General features: G+C 40.7%; 1 protein-coding gene across 1 annotated transcript in view; it reads left to right on the forward strand.

Moving 5' to 3' along the window:
* Positions 1-16,026, forward strand: part of Ntn4 (netrin 4) — a 114,288-nt gene that overhangs the window by 71,197 nt on the left and 27,065 nt on the right. The window contains exons 4-5 of the mRNA XM_031349127.1: positions 1,588-1,714; positions 4,964-5,152. Of these exons, the coding sequence (XP_031204987.1) occupies positions 1,588-1,714; positions 4,964-5,152 (316 nt within the window). The remainder of the gene's footprint in view (positions 1-1,587; positions 1,715-4,963; positions 5,153-16,026) is intronic.

Consider the following 16,026-nt stretch of genomic DNA (forward strand, 5'->3'; position numbering starts at 1 on the left):
GAGCTGGAGTTATTTACAGGCAGCTGCAAGCTCCCTGATATGGTTGCTGGGACTTAAACTTGGGTCCTCTTGAAGACCAGGATGTGCTCTTAACCATCATCCAACAACCCAGATCCCCTTTTTTTTCTTTTTTTTTTTTCTTTCTTTTTTTTTTATGTATATGGGTGTTTCAACTGAGCCATCTCTCCAGCAACAACCAACTCCTCATCTTCTCTTAAAGAAAAGAAATGCTATAGCCAGAGAAATGTTCTTCACTTAAAAGTGATCTTGGCTTTTCCAGAGGACCCTAGTTCAGTCCTCAGCTCCCAGGTCAGGAAGCTCACAATAGCCAGTAACTTGAGCTCTAGGGATCCAACTCCCCATTCTGGCCCCTGAAAGCATCTAAACACATGTGACATGCAGTCACATACACACATAAGTAAGCATAAATAAATAGAAAGGTGATGGATGTATTAGGTACCAAACTCAGTGTAGCGTAGTGATTGTCCCCTCTAGATCATCACTATATGTTCACCGACTGATTGACATGATTTATTGTTATCATGAATTACTTTAACTACTGATTTTCAAGAAAAACTTGCAGATTCATTTTTATAAACCCCACTCAGACTTGCTTCACAAAGTTGCAGGAAAAATCCCTGTTTCAGTTTCCAGAGATACGTTTTGTTCCTGGGCTCCATGGTAATTCTTCCTAGGTGGTACTTGATGATCCAAAGAGTTTTTTAATGCTATCAATGGAAGAAAGTCAAAAATGTTTTCTTAAGAATTTTGCTAAAGCATTCTTCTCTGCAAAACACACTATTTTAGATAACCCTCTAGAATTCAGTTGTAAGGTCAAAAGAAAACCCCACTAGTTATGACAAAGTGTGTTTAAAATCGGAGCAGTATATTTGGGCCCTTTGATTAATTATACTTCTAGGAAATATATTTAAGAGATGTAGTTATACAAATACTTAGCTACAGGGATATTCATGGTGGCACTGGATATATTGATAGTTTAAACCTTTGTAAGAGTCAAGTAAGGGATTGCACAAATAAACTGTTTATCCTACAAGAGACTCTGTTATACAAGACTATTTTAAAAGGCACGTAGATATTCTTTTTTGTTTTGATAGGGTGCTGAGCGTTGAACCAAAGGGTCTTGCACATGCGAGGTACATACTCTACCACTTACCTACATATTCCTAGTATAGTATGCAGGAAAGGTCTTTCATTGCATTGAAGGCACTAGAACTATATCGATAATTTTTAAAGATTATAAGTTTCTAAATTTTCTACAAAAATGATGCATTATTTTGTGCTAAGAATGTTCTTAATTAAGGATATTAAAATTAATTTAAATACTTAGCCAATACTGCAGAATTTCTCACTGGGGCCATATATTTTATAGTCAAGTAAAAGTATTGTTTCTTCCTTTGAATTAATCACAAGACAGACTAAAAGAATGTCTCCCCATACTAGCTAACTTCTTCCAAAGAGTGAATTAGTGTCTTACAGATAAATGGGTATGAAGAAGTTGAAGGGAGAATTTCTTTCTCCCTTAGCAGTATTCCTTTGCTCACAGCTCTTACTTAATGTTGTCTGTAGGTCCACGGGAAGTGTATGTGTAAGCACAATACAGCAGGTAGCCACTGCCAGCACTGTGCACCATTATACAATGACCGGCCCTGGGAGGCAGCGGATGGCAGAACAGGGGCTCCTAACGAATGCAGAAGTAAGTAACAGCATCCACGCCTCAAAGCCCTCTTTGTAGAGTAAACTTATCTTTGAATTCCTTGTTATCTCTTGAAACTCAGTATAAAGTGGAGGGTGACAGAAGCCATACACAAACATAGCCCGTATCACTGCCCAACATGACTCCAACCGTTGGAAACAGTTAGTCTGCAGAGCTGCTAACCGGCCTGAGTAGCCAAGAAGGTGCTATTATCTCTTTGCTTGGATACCTTGTGGGACCTCAATGCTCCCCTTGAGAACATAACACATACAAACACGAGCGGACTAAGGATTACAGTGTAGGACTGCTCTTGTGGCTGTGATATAGTGAATGATAATCATGAGCATAGCTCTTTGAATTCAGTTCCCAGAACAACCCAGTAGAGCAGATGGTGTTAATCCTGTCCTAAAAATCAGGAAACTGAGGCTCAGTTAGATTAAGTGTCTTGCCAAAGTTAGTAAGGAAGGGATGAAGACTTGTCCCCATGTCTTCAGGAGCCTATCAGATGCTTTCCCCTATGGTATTAAGGTCTTCTTTCAGGGATGGATCAGGCTGGAAATTAAACCAGGAAGTCTAGAATGGGATTGCTTGACTAGGACAAATTGTGGATTTGTATTTGGAGATTAGATACAGGAGGATAGAACATGGGAAAGGGAACCATTTCTCTATTTGCAGTTTAAAATGTTCAGAGGCTGGTCCAGCTGCAGGGAATTATCATCCAAGCTGTCAGATGTTCTGAGAAACACACACGCTCACATCCCAAGCCTGTTTTATGGAGACTTCTAAATCTTGTGTCTGCTCATGTTTGTATCACGTCAGGGTCTCAAGGAGAGCATTTAGATCCCACAAAGTATGCAAGTGAATAGCATGTTCCTGCCACTCCATCCTATTGGCAGCTCTGCAAGCTGTTTGTACCGTGAGTAAAGTTCTGAGAAATCTCTTCCCATGCACAAACTGGAATCATAACAAATTTGTTTCTAAGAAATATGAAGGATTTCCTCTAGGCACAAATATCAAATTACCTTATGCCTTTTAAGGACTCGGAGTCTGGGAAAATATCATAACACATTGAGGAAACAATGAGAAAAAAATTGCACTCACTTTTTCAAATACAGTTGACTTCTGGGGATGTCTGGATTCCTATTCTAAATTACTTATCAAGAGAATCTAAAGAATTTCTCCTAAATTCCTAGAGTGCCATTCTGGCCCTTTCCATGGAAACCCACTGCATATCTAAAAACACATAGACACAGAGAGGTGTCACTTGGCGCTAAAGACTGATAAGCTTAGAGATGTCATTGAGAAATCATTACACAAGGAACACTGAGGCCTCCTCTATAAATGGAGGCTTCAATACCAAACTTCCTATGTCTATCAAAATGACAACTGCTACTGGGCAGTGGTGGCACACGCCTTTGATCCCAGCACTTGGGAGGCAGAGGCAGGTGGATTTCTGAGTCTGAGGCCAACCTGGTCTACAGGGTGAGTTCCAGGACAGCCAGGGCTACACAGAGAAACCCTGTCTTGAAACAAACAAACAAACAAACAAAAACAAAAAACAAAAATGACAACAGCAGAGAAATGTTACTTCATAGAAGATAAAACTTAAGCAAGGCCTAAAGGCTCAGGCCTGTAACTTCAGTTACTTGAAAAGGCTGAGGCAGGAGAATCCCAAGACCAAAGGCTGCCAGGGCTATAAACTGAGTTCAAGGATAGACTGGACTGCCAAGTGAGACCTGTCTCAAAATGAAAAGTAAAAAGGGCCAACAATATGACTCAACTTGTAAAGGAACTTTCCGCCAAGCCTGATGACCTTAGTTCCCCAGCTGATACCCACATGGTAGAAGGAGAGAACTGATACCTCTAAATTTATTCAGAAACATTCTCATGTGCTTGCACACACACACACACACACACACACACACACACACACACACATGCACACGCGCGCGCGCACACACACACACACACACACACACACACACACACACACACATATACTGCCTGCCTAGCATGTGTGAAGCCCTAGGTTCCATCTCAGTACCACAAGAGAGAGATCCTTGGGCTCTGTCTACTGTCCACCAGAGATTTCTTTCAGGCTCATGGGTAAGCATAAATTATGGTTTATATCTTCAATCTGCATTTTTATTTTCAAATAATGCCAAGAGTCTTAGATTTTCTTCACCAAGATAAGTGACCCGCTGATCCTTAGAAAGGAGCAGTATTGGAAAGGTGAAGAGTCACAATCCTAGAGGAAACCTGGTAACCTCTCAAATATCTTTCCTAAACAAATGCCAACCCCAGACTACAACCATAGTAACCAGAATATCTTTGACTGAATGGACCTACCTTCATTTTGATAGTTATTTTAGTTTCTTTTCCTGTCGCCGTGATAAAATACTCTAACGAAAGCCACATACAGAGCTTACTCTGGCGTTAGTTCACAGGTCCAATCCATCAAGGCAGTGAAGTCACTGTGCAGGAACTTGAAGTATCCACAACCAGGAAACAGGAAGAAGAGACCGCATGCTAAGACTCTACGGTTCTCTCCATTTTGTGCTGTCCAAACTCCCTGACTGGGAATGATCCGGTTCACGACTGAGATGGGTCCTCCCACAGCAATTAACATATGACTATTTCCACCGGGTGCTGAGGCCAGTTTCCCAGGTGACCTAGACTACCCAGTTAACAATTCACATGGACCTTCACAATGACCTCCGTGCATATACTAACACTCTAAAATACCAGCATATAATGAGAAATGCAAGTGTAGAGAAGAAGTGTAAAATGAAAGAGGTACCTTGATCTAGGGAAAGAAGATAAGTCTTTTGGCTTATTGTTTGTTTGGTTTTGGAGTTTTAGGTTTTGGGTTGTTGTTATTGGTTTGTTTGTTTCGTTTGCTTTGGGTTTCTTTGTTTTTTTGTTTTGTTTTGTTTTGTTTTTTGAGACAGGGTTTCTCTGTATAGCCCTGGCTGTCCTAGAACTCCCTCTGTAGACCAGACTGTACTCAAACTCAAGAGATCCAACTGCCTCTGCCTCTCCTGTGCTAGGATTAGAGGCGTGCGCCACCACCGCCCCTACTGCACCGTGCTGCCACCATTACCACCACCCTTTTTGTATTGTTTTTATTCTTGTGCTTTACACTCTTGAATAAATAACATTTCAATTTAACGATGACTTTATCCTATTGTGACCGATAGAGAACCCGCTGCAGTCTTTTATGTCCCTCCTATGCTGTTTTATTGCCAGCCTGCAAGTGCAATGGGCATGCAGACGCTTGTCACTTCGACATCAGTGTGTGGGAGGCATCAGGGAATCGCAGTGGTGGTGTTTGCAACAACTGTCAGCACAACACTGAGGGTCAGCACTGTCAACGCTGTAAGCCAGGTTTCTACCGCGACCTCAGGAGACCCTTCTCTGCCCCTGATGCTTGCAAAGGTAAGCACATTCATGGTGCTTTGTGCAAACATACCTTCTCTTCATTGACACGAGGGGGAGAGGTACTTCAGACAATACACTCAGAGATTCAGCTAATTTCTTATCGATATGTGCCAAGAATTTTCAACCTGTTTAGTCAAAACAGTCCAATATTCACAGGGGAATCTCCCATTTTGCTCCTGATAAAGAAGTGTCCTTAGTGCTACAAGAGAACTAGTAGGACTGATGAGGAAGGGTGAACTATGAATAAAGAGCTCACAAGAAGCAGAAATATGCTAATGGAATACAATGGTCACTTATACTTGGGCTGGGCTTGAACCCCTGAAAGCCCCTGGGTTCTCACACCACTGTAAATGCATTGCAGCCGACACTGCATGCATGTATCCTGCCATCATGATGAATTCGCAGCATAACAATTTTATGCTCTCTCTTAAAACACTGAACACACAGGCTAGGTTCTGCTTCTCTATTGGCGTGGCTCCCAGAAGTTTCTTCGAAGAGAGAATAGAATTTTAAAAGGTCTGCCTCCGGTGTGTGGCATTGCCCAGGGAGAGTTTGATGTAGGCATACGGAGCCAACAAATCATCCAGTGGGATGAGGAGCTTAAACCACATAGGAATCTGTATGCCTCGCAACTAGAAGTTATTAGACAAGAGAAGCCACTTGTCTATCATTGGCGGAAACTCATGCCAAAACTATTTATACCTGTGGCTGCAGAGATGGTTCCGTGGTTAAGAGCACTAGCTGTTCTTCCAGAAGACCTGGGTTTGGTTCCCAGCACTGACTAGCCATTCATAGTTGCTAACAACCATCTGTAACTACAATTTCAGAGGATCTGATGCCCTCTTCTATCTTCTGTGGGTACTGCACACATGAGGTACATATACGTGCAGACTAAACACCCATACCCATAAGAATAAATAAATAAATAAATAAATACATAAATAAATCTCTTTTTAAAAATTTAAAAAAAAATGTGTTACATTTTTAAAGTCCATAGTACCTTTGGGACTAAAACAAAGAAATCTTATCTCTACATGCTCACTAAAAGAAATGCATACAAAATTGCTTCAATTTGGAAAATGTTCAATCTGACCCCATTTGTACTAGGTATGTTTAAAGAGTGTGTATGTGCCTATCCCATAGCCTCAGATCACTAGTACAAATCCTTAAAGATCAAAATGTATTACCCAGCAGATAAAAGAGAGGAGAAAAAAGAATTTGTCATTAAGTAACCTAGATAGCTCTTATAGGAAATCAGACAACATTTTCTAGTGTGTGTAACATTTACTTCAAATACGATACTATTCGGTGTACCTTATATGGTCATTTACTTGTCCATTCATTCATTCATTCATTCAGTGACTATATATTGAAGACCTATTATGTGCTGGGTGCTTAGGAAGCATCAGGGAAAAAAGCAGAAGTCCTTGCTTTGGGGGAGCATGGATTCTCATAGAAGAGATAAGCAGAATATATAAATGATAAATATGTAATTTGGGAGAATGCAGTAAGTGCTGGTGTTGCCATAGTAGGGAAAATAAAATATGGTTGGTAGGACAGAGAATGGGAAGGGGAGGGACAAAGTGCCATATTGGATAAGAAGGGAGGGTGGCTCTTATGACTAGGTAGGAAAGATGAACCAAGGTTTGAAGACAATGAGAAAGGTAGCTAAATATTTGACTGAGTGCAGAATGTTCTAAGGAGAAGGAATCCCTAGAGAGAGTATTGCAAAGGAAGAAGGTGGCTAGTGTGCCCAAAGAAATGATGTGGCAGGGGGTGGGGGAAGCTTGACTTCACTAGGACGGGAGCTGGGAGCAGGGAGTGATTCGCATGTACCTATGGACAACCGTGTAAGCACCTCACATCTGACTTGGATTAAAATCGTGAGCCAGTGCACGCTGTCTGAGAAGAGCAGAAGGGGTAGCTTAGTTTCCCAAGGATTGTTCTTGTGTTACTCAAGGGTAGCTTCAAGAATACTTGTACTTCTCAAACTCAGCTTTAGTAAAGTTAACAAACTAGTGATCTCTATAAGGTCACCCTGGGGGACAAGCAGCAGTGTCCCCAGGGAAATGTTAGATGTGCTTAGGCACCAACAAAGACCAAAAATCCAGAAAGTCTGTTGATGGGACTCATGAATCTGAGCCCTGTGGATCATTCTGATGCATAGGAAAGTTTGGAAAACACTGATACAGATGTGCTCCCCCATGGTTTTATATTGGTTAGAGCACACTCTGTCTCTGACATTTCATTAGCATTTGAGCATCAAGATGGGAGGAGAGCAAACACTTGTTTCCATTAAAGAGTAGAAGGCCAACAGAACAGTGAAAGAAACTCAGAAAGGTTCTCGGCATTGGCTAGATTTTAAAAAAACCTTGTCTGCTGTCTTTAAAATGTTGATGTTCACTGAGCAGGGTGTAGTGGCACACACCTTTATCTAAGTATTTGGGATGCAGAGGCAGAGGCAGAGGCAGAGGCAGGTGGATCTCAGTGAATTGCAGGCCAGTCTGATATACATAGTGAGTTTCAGGACATCCAAAACTATATCGTAAGATTCTGACTTGAAACAAACAAACAAAAAAGTTGATCTCTAGTTTCGAGGACAGAGGAAGCCATTGCAAAAATGTTACATATTTGCAATATATTTCAATGGTATATAATTCAGATTCATTTAAAAGCATTATTATTCTCTAACTTTTATTCTTTATAAAAAAATTGTCTGTGTGTGTATATGAGTATATGTATACAAGCATGTGTGTATGAGTGTGTGTGTGTATGTGTATGAGTGTGTGTGTATGAGTGTGTGTATATGAGTGTGTATGTATGAGTGTGTGTGTATAAGTATGTGTGTATATGAGCGTGTGTATATAAGTATGTGTGTGTATATAAGTGTGTGTATATGAGTATGTGTATGAGTGTGTGTGTATGAGTGTGTGTGTATATGATTATGTGTGTGTGAGTGTGTGTGTGTATATGAGTGTGTATGTATTGGTTTGGGAATATGGGTATTCCCATTCTCTCAAGAGTTGGTTCTTGGGTTTTAACTGGGTGAGGCAGGGTTTCTCTTGTTTCTGCTGTTGTGCTATGTAGACTTTAGGCTGGTTGGCCCATAGCTTCCAACAGAGGTCATTGTACCATCTCTACCTCTCACCTCACCATGAGAATGCTGGGAATGCAGATGTGCACCACTGTGTCTACGTTTTTTAAAAAGATTTTACCTTATTTGTAATTCTGTGTAATTCTAGTGTGTGTAACATTTACTTCAAATATGATACTATTCAGTGTACCTTATATGGTCACTTACTTGTCCATTCATTCATTCATTCTGTGTACAAATGCCGTCAGAGACCAGGAGAGGGTGTCACATCCCTCAGAGCTGGAGTCACAGGTGGTTGTGACCCACCCACCAGAATCAGGTCCACTGCTAGAGCAACAGTGCTCTTAATTGTTGCTGTGCCATTTCTCACCTCTACCCCCTCCTCTCCCTGCCATCACTACTACTACTACTACTTCTACCACCACCACCACCACTACTACTACTACTATTGCTACTACTACTGTTGGTTCCAGGGGTCAAATTCAATAGTCAGTCTTGCATGGCAAGCTCTTTTGCACTCTAAACCATCTCCCTGGCCCTTACTTAACAATTTTTATTTTGTTCGGCTTTTATAAAATAAAAACCACATTAAGAATTACAACAAGTGAAACATTTTTTGAATGAGTCTGACCAATAGAAAAAAAGAAAAAGTGGAAAGGGTTACTGTCAGATGGGGAGCCAAAATGAATATCTTCTCATTTTTCTTTTGTTTTTTATTACTTTTCTATGACAAGCTATGATTCGTATGCTTACCAAATATAAAAAGGCTGTCAGCTCTGGGTTTTTAAGACCTAAACTACTCATGGATCCAGAGTTTTATAAAAAGGGTACAAGTGAAGAAACCATACAACAAAAATGGATTCCTTGTAGCTGGCCAGAAGACCAATGCCATTTCAATGACAACTGTATTAATACCATATTAATACACCCTTCAGAACAGAACTAAACAAAACCACAAATCACATTTTTTTTCCGATTGGGCCCTTTAACATCTTAAGGTATCCCAAGGTTCGCCTCTGTCTGGGCTACTGAGAGGATCAAAGTTTAAAACTACTCTAATCCACTATATTGCTGATCACCACTAGTCGGCCAGTATTCGCGTGCTTCTTAGTGTACGGTGGAGGAGAATTACGGGGATGGCTGATAGCAGTCTGGTGCTTTTAGCATGGCTTTCAGGAGGCAGGTAAGGAATTAGGGAAGGCTTGCCTTTCTTCTCTTCTCTACATAGTCCCTGTACGGCTGAGCAATGGGCTCCATTTATTCCATGAATACTCCAGGGTACATTTGGGCACGGACATGCAAGCCCACTTCCTTCTAGAATACAAGTCTTGTTCTTCATTTCTCCTTTCTGAGCCTGCAGTCTGTTTCAGAACACAGCAATCCAATCCTTCTATGGAAATCCTCTCCCTATCACATGTCTAACTGGTAGTGTGTGCAATGCCATTCCCTTACTTCTATACCAGCGTCTGTGTATCAACTCTTCCCCGTGGGTCCTCTGCAGCTATGAACTCTGGTGGTAAAGCTGGCGACACACAAGATCTATTGTGCTTGTGATGTACAGACTCATAGGAGGTAGCCTGATAGAGAATCACTATACTTAGATGCCTTCTCTCCATCAGTTTCTGCTTCACTTTCATGGAATGTAGTATCAAGAACACAGACTGAGGGCTGGAGAAATGGCCCAGTGGTTAAGAGCACTGACTGCTCTTCCAAAGGTTCTGAGTTCAATTCCCAGCAACCACATAGTGGCTCACAGCCATCTGTAATGGGATCTGATGCCATCTTCTGGTGTCTCTGAATCTCTGAAGACAGAGACAGTGTACTCATATACATAAAATAAATAAATCTTTAAGAGAGAGGAGAAAGAGGGAGAGAGAGGGGGGAAAGAAGGAAGGAAAGAAAGGAAGAAAGAAAACAGATTGACTAAAAGGAAAAAAAAATCCAGACTATTCCCTTGTGTGGCTTTACCAACATGGCTTTAGTCAGAATAACAATTTTGTTATATTTGTTCTGAGTTTACCAAGGCAGAACAACAACCTGCCCTCAGTGTGTGGTCCAGAGACCTAATCTCATTGGCATCATCTGGTTGCTACTTAGAAATGCAGAACCCCAGATCCCAACCCAAAGTCAAAAATTCACTTTAACAATTCCTTATCTGATTGTTCTGACTTAGAAATTTAGAGGACGGACGGCAAGATACTTTCCAATGAAGGTTAAAAGTGGTCGAGGACTCCCGAGAGCTAATTTGCTTAAATGAGCTAGCAAGACTATTTACTTAAACCAACATCCAAATAAAATGGAAGATTTTATCTATCTTTGTCTGCATGTAAACTTAGAATCTTTAAATACATTTTAAGAAATTTACTGAGAGAAAAAAACAGAAATCTAGATTCATGTGTTTGAGCCTCAGTAGAACGCTAATTCCATGAAATATTAGTAGAGGGGATACTTCCCTATGGCTTTCAATTTAGGATGTGAGTTCACTGAAGTTTTCTTGACCTCGAGGTTCCTCAGCACTTAACTTGGTGCTGCTCAATACTACTCTTTGTATAGTGGCTACGTATACAAGACTTTGCTTGAAAACATTTATTGTCCATTCTGCTCAGCACTATGGTACTCTCCAGGTCTATAAGATGCCAGAGTCTTCCTGGAAAGGCCTTAGCTACTTGATGGAGAGAATTTACAGTAACAGGTCACATCAGTACACCAGGTGGCAGTGATGTGGGAGCCCTGGCTGACACCCAGTGAATGCACAGGACTCTCTGTTCACTCTCCAAAGGACGGAGGGTGAACCAGCTCATGAGCATTTCTCAAAAGTGCTTTCGTATAAGCACTACTGTAATTTCTGGGCTGTGGGAGGAAAGATGTGCTGCGTGCCTCCGGCAGAGGTGGGGAAAGACTGAGCAAAGTCTGAGAAAGACTTGCTTAGGAAATCCACTGCGGTATTCCTTCATGAACTTCAGTTTTTCCCCCTCTGAAACTATTGTCCTGCTTTCCAGTTCAGTGAGGGCCCTTGGCCTTGGATGAATTATCTAAGAAATGAAGCCACATGCTGCTTATAGCAGCTCCCATACATTGCAAATAGAATGGCATTTCATCTTGGAAGTCAGTTCTCAGGTCGGCTAGCTTCCTGCCCAATAACCAAAGACTTGTTGGTCCCATTAAGGTTCTAGCTGGTTTTGTGCCTCTCACTCTCCTGGTGTGCTAAATGCAATGGGGCATTGCTTGCACACTTTAGTTGATGTCACAGACCCATCAAACCTGAATAAACATGGCCCTGCACAGAATCTGACGGTCAATATATTAATTCCTGCGAGCAATTAAATCATCTGTTTTCACTTCCTCTTTAGTTTAGCCTTAACCAGAGTCTACTGTGGGACCTGACTGTCCACCACACTTTTCCAGGCCAAGAAATCACTTCTGGGGATTCCTAAGATGTTGTTTGTTTATTTAAGACAAGTGGAGATCATTGAAACTGAATTTATTTACACAAGTAAGGAGAAGAAGTGTTTTTCAAGGACAGTGCATTTAAGGTCTATAAACACAAGGGAAAATGTGAGTCTCCTAGCTGGATTTAAGGCTAAGAACAGAAACAGGCTCAAACCAAGTGGTTTCTAAGGAGAGAGAAGAAGGGAAAGTTCTCCCTCCTCTATGGACTGAGCTACTCAGAGCAATACTGTACTTTCAAAGGAGCATATTCCCTTTCAAAGAGGCCTCTTTGAAATCTCTGGTCTCCTATGTGACTGTAACCCCTGTTGGTTTGGCTATGACAGGTATATTGAAAATGGGAGAATAAGCCATGTCATGAGCACCCAGTGGTGTACTCTTTAAGTGGGATAGAGGAAGAGTCCTGATTGGTAGCATTTGGCAATGTCTACGGTTTTAATATTTCCACTTTAGCCAGTTTCAAGCTACCAGACTGAAGGATGGGAGATGCTGAAGACGGAGCTCAGAGACTCACATGCTCGGCAAGCACACTGCCACTGAGCTACATCTACAGCTCCAATGTTTTTCATTAGGAAGTCAAATAGACAATAAGTGAGATGTTTCCATCCTTTGCACACAGTCTAGACACCATCACCAACCACAAGGCACTCTCTGTGGTCAGAGCCTGGTTGTGGATCAGAATCTCTTGGGAGTTCTTGCTGATCTCCTAACTCTGATATCCCAATAGGGAGGTGGTCAGGAAACGGATACTTCTGTATAGTATCATGGGTGATTCTGATCTAACCTTGCTGGCTCCCTGCTGAGCTCCGAGGACCACTGCTTACGTCAGACCTAGCTCTGGGCCAGCGGCCTTTACTGCGACCCTGGGACGAAAGAGTCTGGGCTAACAATTACCTGTAACGTAATCTCTTCACTGAGTTAGCTGTAGCTCCTGCAGAAAAGCTGAAACTCTAGCTAGTCAGGACTCACTGATAGACATAAACTCTGGTGAGCATCCACATCAGTTTTCTTCTCCAAAGAAAGATGATTAGCATAGGACCTGTTTTTGTCCAAGAGAATCTGTGAAAGAAGTTCCAAGATGTCTGTTTTCTGTGTAACCGTTTCAGAATAATAATCACCAAACCTCTTATTCATAGGATATAGATGTGTGTGTGTGTGTGTGTGTGTGTGTGTGTGTGTGTGTGTGTGTGTGTGTTTATGATAAACCTAGCTTACCACCACACTGGCATTTCCTTTTGTTCTATATTGACTTATTTTGGAACAGTACAACATTGAACTACTGTGGGTACATTATTGTGCTGGCACTGAAATAATTCTCGAATCCAGTTCCTCCCAAAGTTTCTCCTTCCCTGACCCCATCTTTTCAACACTAAAGGATTTATTGAGTGTTATGTGGGTGGGAATTTGACTGGGCATGGACTATTGACAGCCATCCTGTGATGCTTCTGTACAAATTTTCCTCACTTTCGTAGAGCATGTTTAAAACAGATGTTTGACCACATGCCTTGCAGAACGAAGTTAGCTCTTCTTAGGACACACCCCGTTAGTTCCTTTATAATAACTTTTTTTTTAAATGTCAAGAAACACACTTCTGACCATGGCGTAGTCTTTCTCAATATGGAAAGCAAAGCAACAGCCAGAAAACAACGTAGAATACCAACGTAGCAACCTCTGGGACAGTTGGCATACCCTTCCTTCATCCCGAGGGGCCAGAATAAATGCAGCCAATTGCCTTTTAGGAGCAAGGGAGTAAAAATAACTATGTTCTCTCTGCTCCTACCCCTAAACCAAGTGTTTTCTAAGATCCTGCCTGGCTCCTTAGTTACAGTTACCTACACCAGAGAGTCCGTCATCCACATAGCTTACCCTTCCTGGCTTAGGCCAAAAGAACTCAGTGCACAGAAGAAATGCATGTGCCTTGGGTGGGTGGCCATTTTCAGTCCTTCAGAGTCTACTCACATGGCCTGTTCACCTGATAAAGCCTACATATTTCTCTTCACTTGGATCCCTATCAACTATTTCATTTCCTGCTCTTGTACACTGAGTCTCTCCTGTCTATTTGCTTACAGGTAAAAACTTTACATTAATGAAATCCAGAATGCCTTACCATAACACACAATTAGGGACCCGAGGCACCTTCAGTTTTGAACTCTGGAGCCTATGTCCAGGGCACTACTTTTCAGGTGCCAGAAAAGTCTCTTGGGACAGTAAATCCTGGTGGGTTCTTCCTTTCCAAGTACAATTTGGCAAAGCCTTATAAGTTCATTTTATGGCATAGGAACAACACAGGCGTCTCTCTGTTTTATTCTGGAAGCAAGTGCAGATGATTCCAATGTAGAATCAAAATGAAGTAACTGTTTTTGAAAAGCAAACTTTAAATAGAACCAGCAGCATGGCAACTTTTTATTTTTAATCCAAGAAGTAAAACCAGAGGGGTAAGAAAAATGAAAGAATTAGGAAAAAAAAATCAATAAAGCATCATATAATAACGATACTATGGTAGTTCTTTTAAAAGATTAAGTAACGTATTAACATTTTTACTCTTCCTATAAGAACCATTACAAGCTGATGAATAAAAGTCAGTAAAGACTGGGTGTGTGGCTCACACCTTAATTCCAGTACTGAGAGGCAGAAACAGGAAGATCTTGAGTTCAAAGCCAGTCTGGGCTGCATGGGAAGAGCTTGTCTCAAAAAATAAAATGAAATAAAATAAAAAAGCTGAAGATATAGGTCAGTAGTAGAGTATTTGCCTAGGAGTTCAATTCCCAGAGTACACACAACCACTTACACACATACACACACATTCACATGAATATATGAACCTACTCACATATATATTCACATGCATGCACATACATACACATGCATATGCTCACACACATGCACACACATACACACAATCAACTTGGAAAGTAATAAGTGTTAATAAACTCTCCAGTGTCTCTCAAAGAGAAAGTAAAGTTCATTGAATAAATAAATCAGATACCATTTTACATTTGATGAAGGTGATAAATATTAAGTAAGCAAGTAAGTATATCAAAATCTTCAGAAAAACTAGACAAAATTAGAAGGGAGGAAATGGGATAATGTTAAATGACTGCCGTGGGTAGGCACTGTGCTGGGCAATAGCCAAGGCTCCTTACATAGCAATCCTAAGCTAAGTACTGCCAGCTCCACTTTACAGATCAGGACACCGGGCTTAGCCTGATCACACATTTATCTAGATTCATACAGTTGGTCAGTGGCAATCCTGGGTTTTGGACCCAGGTTTGTCTGACTCAAAGACCTAGATGCAATCAATGAACTACAAAATTCTAAGGAATTCTACTCTACACCATGAGCTATTTGAAAACAAATTATATAGTTACAGTTATAGTTATTAAATACATATAACAATGTATATTGTTAAAACAAATATATAACTATATCATTATATATAGTTATAAATGTATATATTCATTATATAATAGAGAGAGAATTCTATGCTTAGTTATACATAATTATATATAAGTATAGAATTCTATATATAATCCTCTCTATATTTTTTAGAGACAAGTGTCATTGTAAAGGATCTTTTTTTTTTTCTTTTCGAAGTCTAGCATTTGGTGTTGCATAGTGCTCTGCTTCCCTATAAACAGCCAGGTAAAATTTGAATCTAAAGAACTGCCATCCTCCTAAGTCAGTGCTTCTCAGCCTTCCTGATGCTATGACCCTCGAATCCAGTTCCTCATGCTGTGCTGACCCCCAACCATAACATTATTTTCCTTGCTACTCCATAACTGTAATTTTGCTACTGTTATAAAGCATAATATAAATATCTGATATGCAGGCTGTCTGGTATGTGACCCCTGTGAAAGGGTCATTCGTCCCCCAAAGAAGTCGAGACTCACAGGTTGAAAACCACTGCCCTAAGGATCTTACTATAAAAAAAAAATACAGAACTAGCAAGAGTTCCAGACAGGCCATTAGAAACAAACAGGGGAGGAGAGGCAGGAATGAGCCTGTGTAAATGTGACTGAGAGGAAATGTATTCAGAATAACCAGGAAACTTCCCAGAGAGGAGACCAAAAGTTTCTATAGATACCCAAAAAGAGTAGAGGAATGCAGAGTGGCGATATTAAGACAAGTTATTGCCCTACAACAAAGAGGAATAATTAGAGATAATTACATGCAAGAAAAGGAATTTCAGATTGATGAATGTGGGAAAAATTACTTCCAGGGAAGGCATTATTTGGAGTGGAGAATGTCTCCTGCAGAGTTGTAATATTTTTTTTTATCACAAATAATAACTAACAGGACTGAACTAAGTGAAGCATTAAATGTAAGAAAT

The sequence above is a fragment of the Mastomys coucha genome, unplaced genomic scaffold, assembly GCF_008632895.1.
Source record: "Mastomys coucha isolate ucsf_1 unplaced genomic scaffold, UCSF_Mcou_1 pScaffold4, whole genome shotgun sequence".
NCBI lineage: Eukaryota > Metazoa > Chordata > Mammalia > Rodentia > Muridae > Mastomys > Mastomys coucha.